This window comes from Lissotriton helveticus, chromosome 4_1 (assembly GCF_964261635.1).
Source record: "Lissotriton helveticus chromosome 4_1, aLisHel1.1, whole genome shotgun sequence".
Classification (NCBI taxonomy): Eukaryota; Metazoa; Chordata; class Amphibia; order Caudata; family Salamandridae; genus Lissotriton; species Lissotriton helveticus.
Window position 1 is genome coordinate 1,020,395,619 of NC_136063.1, and position 20,948 is coordinate 1,020,416,566.

At 43.4% G+C, this 20,948-nt stretch overlaps 1 protein-coding gene across 1 annotated transcript in view; it reads left to right on the plus strand.

Moving 5' to 3' along the window:
- The window catches only part of SEMA5A (semaphorin 5A), a 1,863,338-nt gene that overhangs the window by 951,065 nt on the left and 891,325 nt on the right, over positions 1 to 20,948 (plus strand). Inside the window, exon 6 of the mRNA XM_078687625.1 lies at positions 13,934 to 13,996. Within this exon, the coding sequence (XP_078543751.1) occupies positions 13,934 to 13,996 (63 nt within the window). The remainder of the gene's footprint in view (positions 1 to 13,933; positions 13,997 to 20,948) is intronic.

The following is a 20,948-nucleotide window of genomic DNA, read 5'->3' on the forward strand; positions in this document are numbered from 1 at the left end:
GTCTGAGGTTCGCTATTAATTTTAATAATATTGGCCTTGGCCCTCCTTTTAGTACACATGGTAAAAATGTACCTATAAACTCATTTTTCTTATATTTTTTCTGAAGATCCAAATTGTGATTAGCTATTTATTTGGCAGTAAAATTGTCTAGAAATGTATGTATAGCTTGAGTTAGGGCTGTCTGCGTACTCATATTGGCGTTCTGCACTTGCGCTCTTGCAGCTTCATCCAATAGAGATTGAAGTTTGGTGCGCTGTATCCTTTTTGTCTGTTTTTGAGCAGTCTGAAAAGATAAAACCTAACCTCTGAAATAAGCTTTCAGAGCTTTCAATAGTCTAAAAACAGGGCTGAGCCTAAATTAAGACTTAAAAATTCCTCTAAACTTTGACTCATCTGTTTAATCTAGGAGTTGTCTGCAAGTAAAGCTTTATTAAAGATCCACCGTGGCCTCTGAGATGAAGGTGCTACAAATGCAATGTCTAAGCATATTACCGGATGATCGGAAAATGAATGAGTTATTATGGGTGCATTCACCCATGGAACTGCGTGAGATACTAAGAAGAAAGTCTATCCATGAAGCAGTGCTGTATCGGTTAAAGTGACAGATATATTGTTGCGTCAAAGAATAGCGTGTCCACCAAGGATCTATGAGGTTAAAATTGTGAGTTAAGGCTTGCAGGACCTTGATGGACTTAGGCTTATTTTAATGCTTATTCGAGCGAGACGTATCTAGAGATACATTTTAAATTTAATTGAAATCCCCCCTATTATCAGATAGCCTATGGCTTGCTGTACTTAGGAATAGAGATCTTGTAGGTACGAGGGCGAGTCCTCTATAGGCCCGTAATAATTTAGTAGATTAAGAATTTGATTATTAATTCTGGCTTTTATCCAAATCCATTTATCACATGGATCTCTTACTACTCCAAGAATTTCACATTCAACTAACTGTTCACGTAGTCAGGATTGCTACACTACGATGAGAAGCCTGAGATGAGTCAAAGAACGAATGTTGAATATATGCTGGCATACAAGGCTGGCAGACCTTATCTTTCAGTGCGTCTCCTGTAAAATATCACATTTGCTTCTAAAGATCTAAACCGAGCTAATATACCCTGGCACTTTAACCTATTGTTACGGCTGATCACATTGCAAGAGACGTTTTTCAGCGTATTGCAGAACATAGCTAAGAGATACCTTAATCCAGTCAACCTGCTGCAACATTTTCAATCACAAACACCCCATGCTTATCCCCAAACTGATCAACATCTCCCACGCCACCCACCCTCCTATTGCCAACCCTGAAGTCTGACACGTCCTAGGCTCCCTCCAAGGCAGTAGCCCCTCAATCACCCCAAAGCCAACCCTACTTGTGAATCTTTTCTCCACCTTTATCCACCTCAAACCTTCCCTCCCCCCTCGAAATGGTGCCTTGGCATGGCACCTGGAGATAACCTAAATCAACTGAAGGCATCCCTTCCAGAAAAAAAAGAGCAATTTTTGATCAAAGCTTAAACCGGTGATGCTAGAGAATGTTAATAGCAGTTCAAGCAAAAATATAGGCAAACAAAGACCTACCAGTAAAACGTATTAAGAGGTGTGGCGCCGCGGCCAGGGCGACTGACTCCGGAATCTGGGGATCACGGTTCGATCCCCGGCACTGGCGGCAGGTTAGCCCAGCACCATGTGACTCTGGGCAATAGCTTGCTTAATCTTCCCGACGGCCCCCAGCGCCTAGAGACCCTAACGGGTGATTGTGCGCTTTACAAATGTGGATATTATTATTATTATTATTATTACCAAAACCTAACCTGATATGGCTAGAAAGTGGGAGTTACGATTAAACAGAGAAAATAACAGAGCATTTTTCTCACTATCCAGAGATAATGGTTATTTGCCCATTCCTACCTTTCCCGTCCTTCCTACCAGACTGCTGAATAGATGCAAATATTGTGCTTGTTCCACCAAATGGAAAATGTGGTATTGCCCCTTATGAAGAACTTTTAGTCTAGATTGTTGTACAATGCCTGCTGGGGCACCGAGGTTCTGGAAATTACTTATCATGTTTTTAAACTCTTTCCAGTGCCGTATGGAGAATGCGGACATATCAGAAAAAAGCTTACAAGAAAAGTCCCCGGGAATCTGATAGAGTTTGTCTCATATGGCATTGGAGATAATGCGATCCTTGTACCTGAAATCTCCCAAATTCACAAGTATCGTCTGTGGATATTAGATGCTAAGGGATTGGACAGTAGGGACATGATGTGCCCATGTGATGGTTAAGGTGCAAATTTTAGGCCGAAGCTTCAGGGTAGACCTGTTTATATACAAGATCCTAAATGATACTAGCAGTTGTCTGTCAGTTTTCACGTCCTTCAGGTATTCCTGTGAATCTTAATTTTGAACTGCGTGATCTACTCTCAGCATCGTCAATTTTAATCTGAAGATCAATCAACTCGACTTGAAGCTTGTAGGCTGTTCAATCCTGGACGATCCTGACATCTTCCAGATCTGAGCTGTGTTGTTCTACCTCAGAGATGCTGTTGCATATTGTTATGATATAGGGTTACTTACTGGTCTGTTGTTTTGTGTGCCTCATCTTGAGATATTTTCATTGTTTTTAATTCACCGCGTATTTGGTGGAGACGAGCCTCCATAGATGAAGCATGAGTTTTGCCTGTCTCCCTGGCTTGTGTGGGACCTTGTGCTCCCAAAGGATTGCTTGTTAGTGACGCTTTTTGAGGGGCCGTTGCATGAGTTCCATGCAAACTTTCCTAAACCATAGACGGTGGTGGGATAGGGCCTGTTAAAGGTAAGCGAGGAGGCTGATCTCTGCTGCGGATATGCAGTGCTGCTCTGTGCATTGGAGGTTGAACTGTGCTTATCTTGATCCATTTTGGGCACACTATCCCCTGGTGCTTAATGTGTTCCATCTTTCTGTTGTTTCTTAAGTCCAGCCAAAATGAACAAGGGATATGTTTGGGGGTTCTTAGCCCCAGGGGAGCTGCTTGTTTGTAATACCTGCCCCACTACATCTGTCACTTCAGGTACGGTGGATTTAGGCACGTGAATGAGATTAAGATGAAATGCTTTGGAGTCTGGAGGTACATTTTCTTTGACCTCCATGGGATTTGTGAGCGCTTTTCCCTGACCAGTCTCACTGTCAGTGGATTCAATAGATTCACTTAGGGCCCATCCCTTCCTGACTGTCTAAGCTGTCCTTCAAATGATCTGGGGAAACTGTTTGGGACTCTGTCCTTGTAGATCCAAATCCCAGTTCCCTGGTGTAGGAATTATGGTTGCGATGTTTCAAATTGCATACTCTCTTAGTGGAGATAAGAGTCGTAGTCGAGGATCTCTGAAAATCCACTTAATCGTAAGTTTCTAACAGCGCAAGTGACTCCCATGCTGTGATTGCTGAGGGCCGTTTCTGGATGTGGTGGTGACATAATTTACCCTCTGCTCCTCTCTCAGAGCGCTTTTTCAATCAGCATGTCCCCTGAACTTAGATATCGACTGACAGTTTTAACCCTGAGGTTGCCTTTATGGGGTGCAGTCATTATGCAATAGACAAGGAGTAACTTCCTGTTCTAAAGAGAAAGTTTACTTTTAACTAGTCGGTGAGTCTGCTGGTCTCCAACAAAGCAGCAAGGCTCGGAGAGGGCGAGGGAAAGGAGGGAGGAGGGAAGACAGATTGGCATTGCAGCTGGGTCCGCGGTGAACTAGTCTAAAACCGTTATGAGCCCAGGAGTTTCAGGGGGTCTCATAACTGCTTGGTTCTAGAAGAAAGCCTGCCTGATACAGTGTCTTTTTTGCCCAGCTGGATACTGGGATCAAACTTTTCTCAGGGAGCGGCTAAGCACAGAGTGCTGCACCACCATCTTGGACACCCATGAATGCGCCTTCTCAGCCATGGAGCATGACAGGAGCTCTAGGTGGTGCAAACCAGCTCCCCTGGAAAACAGTAATGTAAACAACTCTTAAGACCTTTCTGATTAACTTATTTGTACTCGAAAACATGAACAAAACTAGTGTGCCTATCCCAACACTAAATAATAATTTCGGAATATTGATTGTCTGTCCTAAAACTCTTGTCTTCCGTATTTGTAGACAGGATCACAATTTAAATAGCTTGTAAACTACATTGGAAACAGATTCATTTCTTCGCAGCCGTCCTCCTTTCGTTCGAATCTACGCTTAGGCGTTTTCCCACGTTTTAAAGTAGTCAAGGGTGAAAACAAGATGCGATTTCCCTTCTGCAATATCATTAACTTAGCAGCATTTGTCACACGCGCGCAGGCGTCACGATGCTGAGGCATCAGCTGCGGATGATAAGAAGCGTGATTTAAGCAGAGCTGACTTTATCTTTGTTGTCAAAAATAACAAGCATGGACGCTGTCCGGACACATTACGGAGTCTTTAGAGAGAGAGGCTTTTATGTTTCTGATACGATCGCAAATGAGAGAAAACATGAATTAATCATTCTGCTCGCAACAGTAAATGTTGTTTTAAAAAATTCGCCATGGATGGGTTTCATTCTCTTCGTGGCACGTTCCATTATGTAAGTCCTCATTACGTGCACGTCTGCCCTTTAAAGGCATAACATGATCTAGGGGCACACGTTGATACAATTTCCATGACAATGTCTTGTTTTTGGACACTTTTGTTGCACACAAGGCACATTCAGAGATGCCAATAACAGCCCTTTGAGCAATTCTTCCAAGGACACAGGAGCTTCTGTTCGGTACAGTCAAACGATTTCATCCATTTTATGCACTTTGGTGTGGCGCGGCGCGGCGCCGGCGAGGGCTCTCCCCTCCACCGCTACCGCCGGTTTTGTTGGACTCTGTGGGGGGTCAAGCGCCAACGCCATCTTGCAGAGAGTCCAAAAAAACACGTGCACACAATCCACCCGCTACAAAGCCAGGACTGAAAAAACCTGTGCGGAAAAAAAATCAAAGGAGCCAGGGGTGAGGAGGGGTTTCTTCCTGTGGAAAGGAAGCCAGCTCTGTGGACGGCTTGGAAAGACAAATTACAGGGTGCATTGTGGCCGATGCCTATTAATAGCGCACGTGGCATGAACCACCACGACTTCTTTCTTGTCGTTTTGTAGATAAGCATTGAACCTACTTATTAGTGTAATTGCTCAGTAAACTTGTAATTAGCATCGTCGGCCTGATGGGTCAGGTATACCGAGCTGCAGATTCAGCATCTCGTGAGCTGGCTGTGCAAAATAGTTTATATGAAATGAGCAGTGATTAAAAACATTGAAAAAACAACTTTGATTTATCCTCCTGACACCGGAGAGATGACAGAACGGTTCAAAGGTAGCTTATCAATAAGACCCTATTTCCAAATGGAAAAAGATTTTAAGTTAATCATATTCATTGATGCAACTACTTTCCAAAAGTAACACGCAATGTTCAGTGCTGTACAGGAACCGAATGTAGCCCGAAGAGTGTCGTCAGATCAGCCCCTATACTGGATGCAGGGCTTTAAGTGGGCCGGGTCTCACCGGAATTGAGCACCAGCAGTTTTTTAAAGGGGGCCTCGAATGCTGCTCATTAATATTATGCAACTAACAACAATTGACAAAGCCAATCGTCCTGACTTGTTGTAGGTATGATGTTACTTGTTGTATCATATATCTGGAGGCAATGACAAAAACAGAAAATTACAAGTCAGTGGCACACTATGCTAAGAGACTCCACAGTGTTTTCATCCCACTTAAAATCCTCACTGGATGTATGGAGCGAGCCTGGTACTGCAACAGAGGTTTGAGGGGTCCTAGTCCCAAGAACATTTATGGAAATAAATTGCAAGTAGGGTGCGTTTTGCAACTATTTTTCGTTATAGAATTATGCCAAATAATTGAATGGAAAGTGGTTACAGAGCTGCATGGCCAATGAATGAATAATTGAATTGTGAGGAGTGGTGGGAGAATTAATTCCAGAACTGCTGACAATGAATAAAAACTTTCAGCTATGTGGAGTAAATGGTTTCAATGCATTGACCAAGGGTGGGCGCTCTCTTCATTTTAGTGTCTGCTTTATAAGATCAGTCTCCCCAAACACTACCACCACCAATCCTTGTGAAACAGTCATAGAGCTGATCTATTTAACCCAGCACACTGATTTAGCACCTCAACGAATCAAACACAAACCATTAAGCTTTGATCTAAAACATAAAAGAGAAAAACACAACCATGTAAAGGCTAAATTGTACAACATCATCCATGATTGTTTTAGCATGTTTTAGCATTCAACATATTAACATTTGCCAGCCCACGCTTAGAATGGATACGCTGCAAATCGAAGAATGAAGAAATAGGACTGGCAGGTGTCCTCAAATGATTTGGAGCAACTTGTCATCTATGTCACACCAGAATGCAGTGTAACGCCAGGCATCGTACCTCACATAATGGCAAATTAGTTGAAAACTAGAGAACTAGGATTAACCAAAATAGGCAGAATGCTGACAGCCATCAGGTACAGCAAATGTACAGCATATGTCACCAGCGGTTGTCAGATGAAATGTCACCCACAGAAATACCAGCAACAATATGATCACAAGAAAATATTGAGAACCCAAATATTAACTTTATTTGCTTTATATGTAAAGTTATTAATATTGACCAAAAATATTGAAGACCACAATATCATAAAAAATGGGTAAGTATATCAAATTTGAACTGTTATACATTATGTGAGCCTTAACACATATATTAACTTTAAATATATTACATTTTAAAACAATAGACATAATAAAAAGAGAAAAATAAGTATAATGGACAAACACATTACAAATACATACTTAAAAATAATTGCCAAATATCATATTTAAAATCAAAATTATTATTTAAACATAAATAATGAAAATACTACTACAATTAATTACGTGGGAGTACACTAGATACTAAACAAATTTAGAATGTATATACATACAAAATAAATTCACAAAACAATTTATAAAAAAAAACAATTAATTTAAACTAATTTTATATATATATATATATATCAACTAGGAACATTAAAAAAATGGTCTTGAAGACGCCCAAGTCACTGCTTCCACTTTAACCTGAAGAACAGTAGGGAAACTGTTGGACTTTGGGTGGGAGGAGTCAGAATTACTCTTTGCACTCCAACATACGCAAAATTAGGGAAAGTGTCCAAGTAACGCTCAGTCGTTGACAGCATATCCAGCGTATAGCCATGGCCTTCCAGTTTGTTATACTCAGATGGGTTTTGAACATCCATCAAACCCTGTTCACATAATTAGTTTTGCCCAAAACTGAATATGCACGAAAACTCCCTCAGCCTTAACACAGAGGGAAGACATGGCCATCTTGCCAAAGAATTTATGGCAGACCTCAAGGAACCGTTACTTGATGGATGATTTTCTGTGTTACTGTACTATTAAATGGTAAAAAATGAATATTGGCCTTCTAGCTATTGTTTCTCCCACAGTGCATGGACCTGTATGCTATCTCTACAAGCTTCCTCCACAATATTGCCCTAAATCCCTGAATGAAATAAAACAACAAGCTGGACTTATAGCCTTCAATAGTTTCCCCTTTTTTACTGTGCTTAGCAAACCCTACTTGCCTACTTAACTGATTCCGCTTAAAATGTGTGATGCTTCACTTGCGTATATCTCTGTCTAAATGCTTACTCCCAATACATAGTCCATGATCTACCTGTGTTTTTTCTAATAACCAACTTTATTACAAGTTTTGCAGCAAAGACATTCATTATCACATATAGAAGGAACTGCGAATAGAATGGTACATCAAGACATAGTAACATCGCAGCGGCGAAAAACAACTCCATTACATCGACAGTCCATAGAAAGAACATAATTTTCCCCACACTCATTCATGCTTATGGGGACACCCACATGCAACATAAATAGGCTTTTTCTGTGGCATGCACTGGTCTATCTCCCGGTGCCAACACAGGATTAAAGGGGCATCCGTTGCTTCCATGTGCTAGCTACATCTCTCTTGGCCACCAAGCAGGCCACTCCAAGGAAAATTCGTTCAGCCCATGCCTCCCCCCAGTTTCACCACCAGTCCCAGCAGAATGTTATACATGGAGCTAAGTGCAGAGAGTGTCCAAGAACCACAGAGAGCTTCTACCGCACCACGTCCCAGAAGGGATGCAGCACTGGGCAATCCCATGCTACATGGAAGAAACCTATCGTCGGAAGTGCACAACACATGCTGCCAACCTGAGCATTGGGTGACATTCGGATCAAGCGGTGTGGGGAGAGATAAGTCGAATGGAGGCAATATATTTGAATCCTACATATGCGGGAGGAGATCGCCAGTTCCCAGGTTTGCCACGCAAGCCTCCCTCCATTCGCCTTCAGCGAGGTCTCCCACCTATAATATCCACTTCTGTCTGAGCCGCTCAATTCTGTCAGGAGTATAGATGAGCAGTAGTTCAGAGAAATGGCTCCCTTCCCCAGACATCACAAAAAGATCTTGGCTTCAAGCCGGCTGTATTCATGAACCAGGGTGTCTGGGAAGATATGTGACATAGGGTGTCCGAGCTATGTACCCTGTCACTGAGGAGACATACCAGTCAGATGGCGGTCCCAATGAGTAAGACGCAATGATGCTGTCCAGCAGAAAAGAGATACTCACATGCAGGAAGGTAATGTCGGGGTAAACTGCATTATAGAGGAGGTCAACAAGACAATCAAAATCACCATATGGAGTTCTAGGCGATAGGCAGGATCATCCCAACCCCCAGTGAACCAATCATTAATTGGAACCAGGTGCGCTGCCAAGTAATAGAAGTATATATGAGACATTCCAAAGCCACCATCAATGGGGGTTCTGCACACTAATTGATAAGCCACCCTATGCCCTCCACCCACCCACCCACACAAAGCTTGTACATTAAGCAATTAGATCTATTTTATTGATTTTTAGAGAAAAGCAAGCGATACAGATTGTCCCACCTACATCTATTGGCTGGTGGTGAAACAACAAAAGGCAGATTATGTATGTATCACAGAACAAAGGAGGGAAGAGATGGAAAGACGTAGAAAGTGGGGAGGGGGATTGGGGCAGAATGAGGAGTGGTGGTGCTCCTCGACCTGTGATGGCATCACTGAATGCAAATGTGGTCTCAAAAGGGTTAGCGTGGGTCAGGATTGTCGGCTGCTTTTAAGCACAATATCTGCAAATAGTGTGGGCAGGATAGTTCTTTGTATTACTCATAGAAGTACTTAAGACAAGGTTGTCAGATCTTATCAAGCGGATAGGTACTACCGTCAACTTTTCCATCCCATCCCTAGCATTTCCCATAATTTGTGTAACCAGTCTACATGGGTAGGTGTAGCCTCAGTACCCCATGTAGCGAGGATGATCTGTTTGGCTTCTCCCAGGGCCACCGTGATTACCTTGCCTCTATTAGATTGTAGCGTGTAAGTGAGTGGATTGGGGAGACCCAACAGGACGTAGCTAGGAAACCTGGGATATCAGTTGCAAATATGGTATTTCAAAGATTGTAAATTTAGAAGTCAGAGAGTGAAACCATTTGGGAGGAATGGGATAGCAGCAGATTTCCAGGACATACAGATAGTGGGGGAAACACACCATCTTAAACAATGCGATGCGCTACAAGGTATTAAGGTGGAAGGTGGCACAGAGGTGCAAGTTCTGAGCAAGCCCCCGAAAGTTAAGAGCCCAAGCCAGGTTGGCGAGTTGGGACACATGAATCCCCAGGTACTTACATAAAATTGCGCCAGGTGGGGATATCCGGACACCAGAATCACCCCCTGCATCTCTTCTTACTTCCACCAGGCCAGACTTGCCCTCATTGATCTGAAGGCCTGACTCAGCACCATTCAGATGATGAATCGCCAGGTACTGGGGTCCAATGGTCTGAGGGCCCCCAAGGAACAGGAGGATGTCATCTCTATATAGAGCTGTGGGGTCATCAAAGCCATTTTCCCAACGCAATCCCCCTATCCAGGCGCCACATCATATAAGATGCGCCAGGGGCTCTATCACAAGGATGAACAACAGGGGAGATAGCGGGCAGCCCTGGCACGTACCCCGCTGTATGGGAAACGGGGGGGATAAAACACTGTTCACCTGGATCAGGGCAGTCGGATTACAGAAAAGGAGACAGACCATTTGATGAAATGCAACTCACAAACCCGCCCACAAGAGTACTATGTCCCAGGAGACAGTGTCAAAGGCCTTAGAGAAATTTACAAGTAGTACTGTCCAAGTCCTGCATTCGACAAAGGGCCGTCTGGACTACACAAATGCAATGGCGGGTGCTCTGTCCCAGCATAAATCTGCATTGATCTGGATGAATAAGGTTGGGAAGAGCATGGATCAGCAGGTTGCCAGGTCCTTCACACAGATATTAATGTCTGCATTAATAGGGGAGATAGGACAATAAGATGAACATTGATCCTTCGGAAGGCCCACAATGGTGGCACCGTCCAATTCTGGTTGGAAGCAGCCCGTTGTGTCTTAGCTATGTAAAGATTTAACAAGTGAGGGGTCAAAATGTCTCGAAATTGCTTCTAATACTCAATGGGGTAGCTATCTGGGTCCTCTGTTTTCCTGGACTGCAGCCCAGTTATAGTGCAATCTATTTCATCCACAGTAAGGGCCTGATCTAATTCTCGGGACAAGGAGTCAGGGATAGACGGTAGTGGGGTATCACCTAGGATAATAATCACTATCTCCAGTGGAGGGAAGGGTGTTGGGTATAAGGCTTGATAAAAGTCCGCAAATGTACGAGCAATATTGGACAGCCCCCCCCCCCCCCCACCCCCCCGGAGGTGGCCGGAGGAGTCCCAGACCGCAGGCTCCAACCTGTCAGAGATGCCACAGGTCGCCAACCAGTACAACAATTTGCTAGACTTATCACTAGATTCATATACTCTCTGGGTAGAGGCCCTCCAGCATTGTTTCGCCTCCTCAAAGGAGAGCTGTCAGAGGTCAATGCGTGCCAAGGCCAGAAACCGATTAGTCTCCTCTATTTCGTGGCGGCGTAAGTCGGCCTCCAGCTGAAGTATCTGGGCCTCAAGACAAGTTATCTGCACCAGTTGGTGTGCCTCACAATGGCGCACATATCCCTTTAGTTGACCCCTTAAGGAGTGTTTGCTCGACCCCCCAGTGTGACCGGGGATAACACTGAATCCACATTAATCCAGAAGAAAGCCTGCAACTCCTCCTACACAATTGTGAAACATTCAGGGGCCTGCAAGTGCCAGGCACTAAATCTCCACGCAGGGCAGAGAGTCATCAAGAAGGGTGCATGCATAGAGATGCTACGTGCAAGAATTCATACCGACTGAACAGAAAGGAGATTTGCAGCTGGCATCCCTAACAGGTCCATGCATGATTCCATATCACGAGCCGTGGACTGATGCGGATAAGCTTGCACAGCCAGAATCCAGGAGTGCCATACATCGCACAGACCTATTGAGTCGGCGCAGGAGGGCAAACATGCTGAGTAGGGTCATTGGCCTGAGTATGAGGCCATAGAGGCATCAAGTTCGGGGTCAGGAACCGAGTTGAAGTCCTAGCCAACCACGGTGGTCCCCGTGGGGAGGGTCAAAATAAAGGATATCAACATTTGGATAGTGGGTTGCAATAACGGTTTGGGAAAATAGCATGAAATTAAGTTGTAGTGTTTGGTCGCCAGGCGACCCTTGACTCCCACATATCGCTCCTGGGGATCCCCATGGATCTTAGTGACTGTCAGAAAGAAGGATTTGTGGATGATTACCTGAGTTTAAAATCTGTAATTGCTTTTCGCTTCACTGCAATGAAATGTGCCTAAATGCATGGAACTGCCCGAAAATCTAATACTAAAAATAACCAATGAACTAAACATCATCATTTGTGCTCCCGCCAAATCGTGCTATTCACCAGAAAGCTCTACAGCTCTTATCCTGGGTAGTAACCACTATATAAATGCCAGTCCAATGCAATAAAGATGGGAGTTCTATTTACAGCAAAAATGTAGTATTTTCTTAATGCACAATTCAAGCAGGATCAGCCATGTATTGTGTTTTAATTTTAGACACCTACCATTACTATTTTGTCCCAATGCTTGTTTTAATTTGTCTGTTTAGGCATTGCTACCATAACAGGAAATTAAACTTATGGTTTATAGATTGTTATTTAAGGTCTAGCCTATACACTGCTTTAGCTTTCTTGCCAGCTTCTTGTTGTCCAAAAGATCCTATTAAGAATACACACCTATATAGATATATAGGGGTCTCTTGGTCACCCTTCTTCATCTATTCTTCTGTTCAAGCGTCAGTCATATTCTGCTTCCACTCACCACATGATACATCGTGGGGTCAGCCCACTTCAGCCATTTGCTCTCTTGCGCTGTGAGTCACAGGGTTTTGCCTGATTACAGGAGAACCACTGTCTTAAAGCATAAAAAGAAGTACACTTCAGTACCAAGACTAGTGTCCATTGGCTGCTGGCCCACCCCTTTATATTTTTTCTAATGTTCTTTTGAATATTGATATGTTTGCAAAAAACATAACCAAATATAAAAAATAGCGCACTTGCTAAAGTCAGAGGTATTGGACTTGTAAATTTCTGTTTTAAATTTGCGTCTGTAATTTGGCTTCAGCCTAACTGAACCACAAAATAAATCAAACATTTGTAAAGTGTTCCCATACAAATTTGTTTGTGCCATTTAAAACATTGTTAATCTAAGTAAATATGAGTTTCGTGCATATTTTCAACACATTATAAATAAACTTAGTTTAGCCAAATTGGGTTGCAATGACTATAATTCGATTGTGTAGAAAATGGGTATAACAATAAACAATGGTAATTTTCTTCTGCCTTATTGTACAATCACTTGAATTACAATTAACTACAGTACATTTTGAAGTAAAGGCCCGTAGAGGTGGAGCTTGATATATGAAGATCTTTCAAAGTTAAATAATTTTATCTACAGATCTCTGTACCTGAAAATGTCTTGTGAAATATGTATTCTTTGCCATGTCCTATATTAGAAATTGTCTTTATGGTCTCACCATTAACACTGTCCCCGAATTTCAATAAAAATCTCCTATGCGCTATGTGGAATATGTTTCCGATCAGAAAAGGGGGCGGGAGCACACTGCTTGTCATCACAGCACACAGTTCGTCTAGATGCTTTGTGGTAAATGCAGTGCATGATAACACTCACTTTAGTTGGAAGCCTTTAGTATTCACCATGTTGTTGCAGAGAGTGCTGCATAACTCTTTGCACATGTTTCAGGATATTTCTCCTTCTTCAGTAGAGAGCAGCGACCTAAATTTAGGGGTGCTGGCACTACTGCTCACAGTCTTCTCAGGTTTTTGTACCGTTCCCAAAGCGCAGGTACATCCCAGAGCTCTCAGCTCAACATCTCAACAGGGAGGCAGTCAAAAAAGGGCAAGTAGTACACCAAAAACAATGCAACAAATGTATGCTTCATAGAACTTTTCAACTAAAGGGCACAAAGTAGATCAAAATATGAATTGCACCCATTTCAAGAGATGATTTACGATAACAATGTTGCCCAAGGCTGGAAGCTTTCCCAACTAATTTATTGACAGGTGGAACAGAATGAGACTCAGCTTCACTCATCCTTCTGACCCTAACCGTGGTCATTTATAGTTAGAAGTGTTGCCCTCCTTAAGATAACCCAATTTGTTGGTCTTCAGAGTCTTTATAGCTCATTGAAATGAGACAATTCAACCTATCCTCCCATCTGCTATGCCTCCCTGATCATCTTAATTCCCCAGACACTACCGAGTAATCAATGGCATAAAGCTGAAATATATTGATGGCCACGCCATTCGAATTCATGCTCTGAATTCTAGAATTGAAATGTATTGTTAGTCTGTCTTCTATGTTAGCACATTACTTACTTATCCTGATGTACTTTCATTTTGTTTCAGGCAGTTGAATGGAAATGTGATGAAACCACCAGAAGGGCCTGCTTTAGCAAAGGAAAATCGAAGGTAAGGAGATCCACAGTTGCAGGATTAGCAATTGGTTATGGTGCCTGCGCTAAGGGCTTTCGTACTCGTATATTGTGAGCGCCGATATTGAAAAATTTATACATGCTTACATTATTAGCACACATGACAAAAAAAGGTCAATGGACATGAAAAACACATCCTTCTTCTAAGTGCTTTCTAACGTGATGTTTGTGGGCCTGCTGGCCTGCATTTACTTTCGTGCTTTTTTAAATATGTTATGATTAAAATGTGCTGATTGTGGGACCGGCCTGCGCTTATTTTTATGCTTCTTTTATCTGAAAATGTTTATGATTTGCTGATTGTGGGAATGGCCTGAGTTAATTTTCGTATTGTCTTAAATATGTAATTGTTTAAGATGTGCTTATTGTGAAGCTCATTTAAGTTTTTTCCTAGGGTACCTTGTAAGCTGCTCAATGTATGCATTTAATTTTTTTTGAGGTACCCGTGAGTGTCCTACCTTGCGCGGGACTACTCTGTACATCTCTGTATCACTATAACTTTATTCAGCTTACCGTTGAAAAGTGCTCCGGGCAGGGAAAAGCCAAAAACACAGCAGGTACATAAAAAGAGTTATGTCCATCTCAGCGTGTATCTACATGCATCTTTTCATGTTTTTTTTGTAAATGTCATGCAATGCGAATGTTGATTTTTACGTTATCAAATAATAGGTTTTTCTATTTTCCAAATCATGGTCGAGGGTTTCTCAAGGTTCCTGCCCAAGTTGTCAGTATGTGGTCTTAGGCAGTGCATGCCCCATACTATCATTATGGGCCCTACACCTTAGATGCTGTAGACGAAGACTTGAGGCGTTATGAAAGCAGTGTTCACAATGGGCCAAAAGGAGCATTGGGTACAGCAGGCCAGGGTTTACTATTGATCAACTTGGGCAGAACTCTGCAGAATTTTGTGGAGTTTTTATGTAACTTTGCATAATTCCACAGAGTAAAACTCTGCGAGTTCCGCCCACCCTTAGTCATAATGCCCGATTTATGAGCCTTTGTGTGAATTTGGAGGGGTCTATTCACTAACTTAACTTAACACATGGGTAAATCTTACTCTTTTGAGTAACTTTACTAATTTTGGCTTTCCACCATTTACAAGCGTAAAGTTACTCAAAAGTCTAGACTTGCGTACCCCACCTCTGAAATGGGGGTAGAGTCAGTAAAAACATCAAATATGAAAGTAAAGTTGCTACTAACAGTGACTTTTTGACTGTATTTAACATTCCAGAAACCGCCGCAATTGGGTCAGAGATCACCCTATGGTAAAAGGTATAGGGAAATTAATAAACGTTTATTAAAGTAAAAAAAAATATCAAGACATTTATTAACTTAAATGAGAATGCTAAATAATGTTATATACATTTTAAAATACAAACACTTTGTTTTAAATTACTGTTGGTTATTGTACTATTGACTACATTTTAAACACATGTGTAATAAAGTACCTTAAATAAAATGTACATTATTTTTCAAATATTATTTAAAAACAATGGAATTTCCCTAAACTAAAATGTCTATATTTCTTTTTTAGCATTCCAAGTTACTAATAGATATGTATAAAATTAATGTAATTTATTATTTTTTAAATGTTAAGATGTTACCATTATTTTTAAATTGAAAAATGTTGTGAATGATTTTCAAAACAAATCTAAGTTACTCATAATCTAAATTTTATTGTTCAACATGAAAATAATTGTGCATATATTTAAAAATAAAATAAAATTACTTACTTTATTTCCTATGGGATTTTATTTTATGTCTGTTACACCAATATTTTATATAAGAGTGTGTTTCAGTACTAGCGGTTGGCCATTTGTGGTTTTGGACTTGCTCCTGCTGCGAGCTGGAGTTAATTTACTAGTGTTTGGGGGCTTTTTTGGCTATAGAAACTATAGAAGTGCCGTTTGGGGAAAGAAATGGGCTTTTTTTGTGAGTTTCTGTCGGTCTCTCCCTAACTACCTGCTTATACTTACCTTCTTTCCGGTTGGATGTCATTCCCCCGATTTCCACTACTGACTTTGTTTCTCTGTTGAACAAAGTGAGCTCGGGCTCACCCAACGATTGCTGCCCCCCACAGATCCTTAAGGAGGCTTTTTTGGCTTGCCCGTATCCCCCGCTTGAATTGCTCAATAACTCTATAGCCACAGGCACCGCCCCTGACTCATTCAAACGTGCTGTTGTGGTCCCCATCCTAAAGAAACTGAATGCTGACCCCTCGGTACTGAGCAAATTTCGGCCTATCTCCCTCCTTCCCTATCTTGGGAAGATTCTGGAGGCCCATGTCACTGGCTGCCTCAGTGCGTTCATTGAGGAATCTTCTTTTCTGGATGCCCAGCAGGCTGGTTTTCGACCGGCCCACTCCACCGAAGCTGTCATCGTGGCTGTAATGGACGCATTGAGGAAAGGTGCCGACAAGAACATCTCCCAGGCCCTTGTACTATTGGATCTGTCGGCAGCTTTTGACACGGTCGATCACAAAATATTGATCGACCGTGTCAGTAACGCTGGCATTCAGGGCATGGCTCTGACGTGGATCAGATCTTTCTTGCACCAGCGCACCCAGGCGGTCCACTTGTCCACCTACTCAGCATCTTACTCTACCCTCACCTGTGGAGTTCCGCAGGGCTCGGCCCTGTCGCCGCTTTTGTTTAATCTTTACATGCAGCCCCTTATAGCTCCCCTCCATCATAACCCGGTTACCATCTTTAACTATGCTGATGACCTTCAGCTGGTCTTCCCTATTGACTCTGCCCCTTCCTCCCGTGCCAACTTTCAATCCACCATGCTCTCCATCCATGCTCTCCATGGATGTATCATAGCCAGCTGAAGCTCAATCCTGACAAGACGGAGTTGGTTCTGTTGGGTGGGCCAGCCAACCCTTGGAACACCAACTTTTGGCCTCCCTCCCTTGGCTCCCCCCCCAACCCTGTCAATTCGGTGAAAAGTCTTGGTGTAATTATCTGTAGTGACATGTCAATGAAGCCTCAAATAAATGCAGTTACCTCCTCCTGCTTTTTCCACCTTCGCAGGATTCCTAAAATCTGCAGGTTTCTGACTACAGAGGCGCTCATCCTCGTCATTATGGCCTTTATTACTTCGCGGATTGACTATGCTAATACCCTCTATGTTGGGATCCCTGCCTACCAGTTGCATCGGCTACAGCTGGTGCAAAACCAGGCAGCTAGATTAGTTTTCCATCAGCCTAAACACCAACACGTCTCGCCTCTACTGAGGAACCTTCATTGGCTCCCAGTAGCTAAGCGCTGCTTGTTTAAACTTGGATGTACCATCTTTAAGGCCTTATCTGATCTAGCCCCAGCATTCATTGCGTCTACAATCCAGCGCTATGCCCCCCCGCGAGATTTGCGTTCTTCCTCCTACAACCTGCTTGTCATCCCGCGGTTTAAACGGAAAAAACACGGCGGTCAGTGTTTCTCCTTCCTAGCCCCCAAGTTGTGGAACTCTTTCCCGAGCAACCTCAGACTTAGCTCCAGCTATGCTTCCTTCCGGAAGTTTCTCAAGACTCATCTCTTCCAACAAGCCTATGAGTAACTCTTGCACCTGTTTCTCGCCCCTCCGTTTTGAGCGCCATGAAACCGCCTGGTGACCGTGCGCTATACAAATGCTTTTACCATACCATACCAGCACCTCCATCCTCTTCCCAAAACCTGTCTTTCTTAATCGCAAGCATACCCCGTTTTCCAGGATCTCTAGCCATCACTCCCACATTTACTACTAAAATGTATATGTACGTGTGGAGACATTTGCCAGTCAGGGCCGGAGATCAGCACTCATAAAAGTTAGGGGAGGCATAGAACTTTGTATGTAGGTTTGTTATGTTATGTTATGGAGAGTTTTGTATAGCGCTCAGCTACTCCGTGGAGTGTCCCGGCACTTAAAACCCTCGGCGGTACAGATGGGTGGGGAACAAAACAGAGCACCTACTGAACAAAGAGCCAAGATTTAAGGTCCTTCCTAAATGCTAAAAGTATGTAAATAGCATTTTTTCTAGTTCATTAATGGCACTATTTAGTACCACTAAAGGTCCTACAAAATGCAGTTGGTTAATAGGCCCCTAAGTGTTTGTTAGGAAATGCCTCCTTCTTAAAAAAACACTCCCTTGTTTTCATATCAAACAAAAACAGCTGCATATTGATACTGCATGTTTTGGCGAATGTTAATAGGGGAAATGAGAGAAATTGGAAAGATGGGCTTAGAGATAAGAAAGGAAGACAAACTTTACAGGGAGCCTTGTGGGTGGAGTTTTCATTCTCAAAATAATAATTGGGACGTATTAACGATAGTGCCCTGGGGTGCAAAGGGCGTGTGCGTCCGATTTGTTCACCCCTAGGGCACTGTGGTATTGCAGAAGGACTGCAAATTATTGTGTGGCCCCTTCAGTAATACTAATAGTGTTAGTGCACATGTAGCAGCAGCAACATCGTGAGAGGGCGTTCCCTCATATGCATTGAGGCATGTCCCCATGCAAATGAGGGAATCACTTTGCAGCTGCACCCACTGTCTATTACATATGAAATTAAATAGCAAAAGGCTCATTAAGGGGATCATTCATACCCCAACTCATGCAATATATATAGATTTGATCAACGATATATACAGATTACTTATATTGGTACTCAGGAACTGGGTTAAATTGTTACTTTACTTGCTGCAATAACAAGGATTGTGGTGAGCTCAAATTCAAAATAAATCCAATTGTAATTGGGATATTTTGTTTCTAAGCATTGTCCTGAGGATGGTCTCACATATTAATTATACAAGAGACCGAAACACCAACATCTGTTAAATACTTGCTTTTTTAAACCAGTTTGCCTTTTGTCAAAACACAGATATTTTTGTTATCAATGGATTTGGTCCTGGTCAATCTATCTGCTTGTAGCTGTGGACCAATAGTACTTTTGGCCCTATCTATGGACTTTGTGGGACGATGTTTGGGCGTCTGTTGGATGCTGAAATTTGTATAACCCCTCATTTCTGTCTGTATCTTTTCTTTGACTCTTTAAGTAAAAATGTTTGTTTCCTTGATTACATCCGAGTGCTAATTATTTTCTTTGCACTTTGATGGTCAATACTAGGAGATATCCATATATGTATTTAGTTGATTAGATCTATTTATTTTTCATGAGTTAGGGTTTGAATGATCCCCCTATCAGCCTTTTGCTATTTTGGTTTACATTTAATCAGGCTCTCAAAAGGTTACTGGGTTGCACTTGTTTACTGCAAGTGTTACAAATGCGGTCACAGAGACACACAGTCCCTCAGGAGTAAATTGGGTCTCATGGACCCCGACAACAGGCACCCCCCTGTAGGCAGGTGTAGGAAGGTAGATCCCTGACTATGGTTGCCCCCAACTTTTTGCCTGGTGTTTTGCTGGTTTTCTGACTTAGTTGACCTGAGGCCCTGCTATTCAGGACCTCAGGCCCACTGCTCTCTCTGTAAAATGGATTCCATGTACCTTAGGTACATATCCAATTGGATACTGAGTCCCCTTATCAGTCCCTGTACAGTGTACCTTAGGTACCCAGGGCATAGGTGTACCCAGGGCCTACCAGGGGCTGCAGCATGTATTATGCCACCCCTGGCTGGCTATCCAAATCTGACACAACTGGCTGCTTGACAGCTGGGGCAAGGTGGTGTAATCACCCCTTGCTTTAGATATAGTATTCCTATATCTAACCCTAAAATGGACACACAGATCTCCTATCAGTCACTCCTATGGCAGGCCTTAACAATCCTGAAGGCAGAGTGCTTGGAATCGTGTGAGATGGTGCTCTGGCATGAGCTGAGCCTGTCTGCGGCTTTCGGGATCTATCCCTTAGCCGTTTCCATGATATCGCATACCATATACTCTTAAGTGCATTATAATCCTCGCGGTTATATGCTAACTCTGGTATCGCTTTATCAAAACATGTCGAGTAAGGTGTCATACGAATTGGAATACTAACCCCTCGCCAATTCTGGCGACGGGGTTAGCATTCCACCCTTCTAGAGGGACACGACATGTATGTAACCTGTAACCCCGGTTAAAGTCAGACAGAGCCTTAGCATCCACAAAATGGATGCTGCCACCGAGACACAAGTCTGCCCTCCTGCTGCTGGGAGTCCTCCCAGAGCAGGAGGCAAGGACAAAGGGTTTCCTGCCAGGGGCGGTGCCAGCACCGTCCCAGACAGGGTTTTGTGTATTCCAGGTAGGCAGGGCTACAGAGGAAGGTGACTGCAAGTGGCACCCCGGTGCTCACTGTGCATAGGCCGGCTGAAACCAGTTCCAGGGGCACTCCAGCCCCTGGCCTGGGGAAAGCCCGCCAAAGGAGAGGGGTGTAACCACCCCCCTGCTGGTCCCACCCATAGGGCAGGACTTAGTCGCGTGCCAGCCCCCTTTTCCCAGATAAAGGTAGGAGCAGGCCCCCTTCCAAATTAGATCAATCTTTGAATCCTGAACCGACCTTCTTCACGAAGAACTCAAGACTCTTCCCAAGATTTCTCCCTTGTGACTAAGGAGTAGTCACCCTGCATCCGCAGGCACCATCTTAAGAACACTGCGGTCTGCTGCAAGTCCTTCCTCCGGAATCTGACTGCCCAGCTCGACGAGAACCGGCTTCCCTGGCACCTCTGACCTCTACCCACCTCTACAGCCAAGCTGAGAACCGTGGGTGCGACGAGACCTCGAGGGACCGGCCATCTTCAAGACTGCACGACTTCTTTCCAGCACGACCGCCGAGGGATCCTCTGGTGAGTGCTTTGGGGACCGAGAAGCCCCGGCCCTGAGCAGCTCCAGCACCGAAGTTCAGCCTCCCAGCATCTCCACGATCTGCGTGGGGCCCTTCTGCTTTTTGCTGCTCACCGCGTTGTTTGGCTACTAGCCCGCTGGCTTGTGGCCTTCCTAACGACGCCCGACGACATCACTGCTG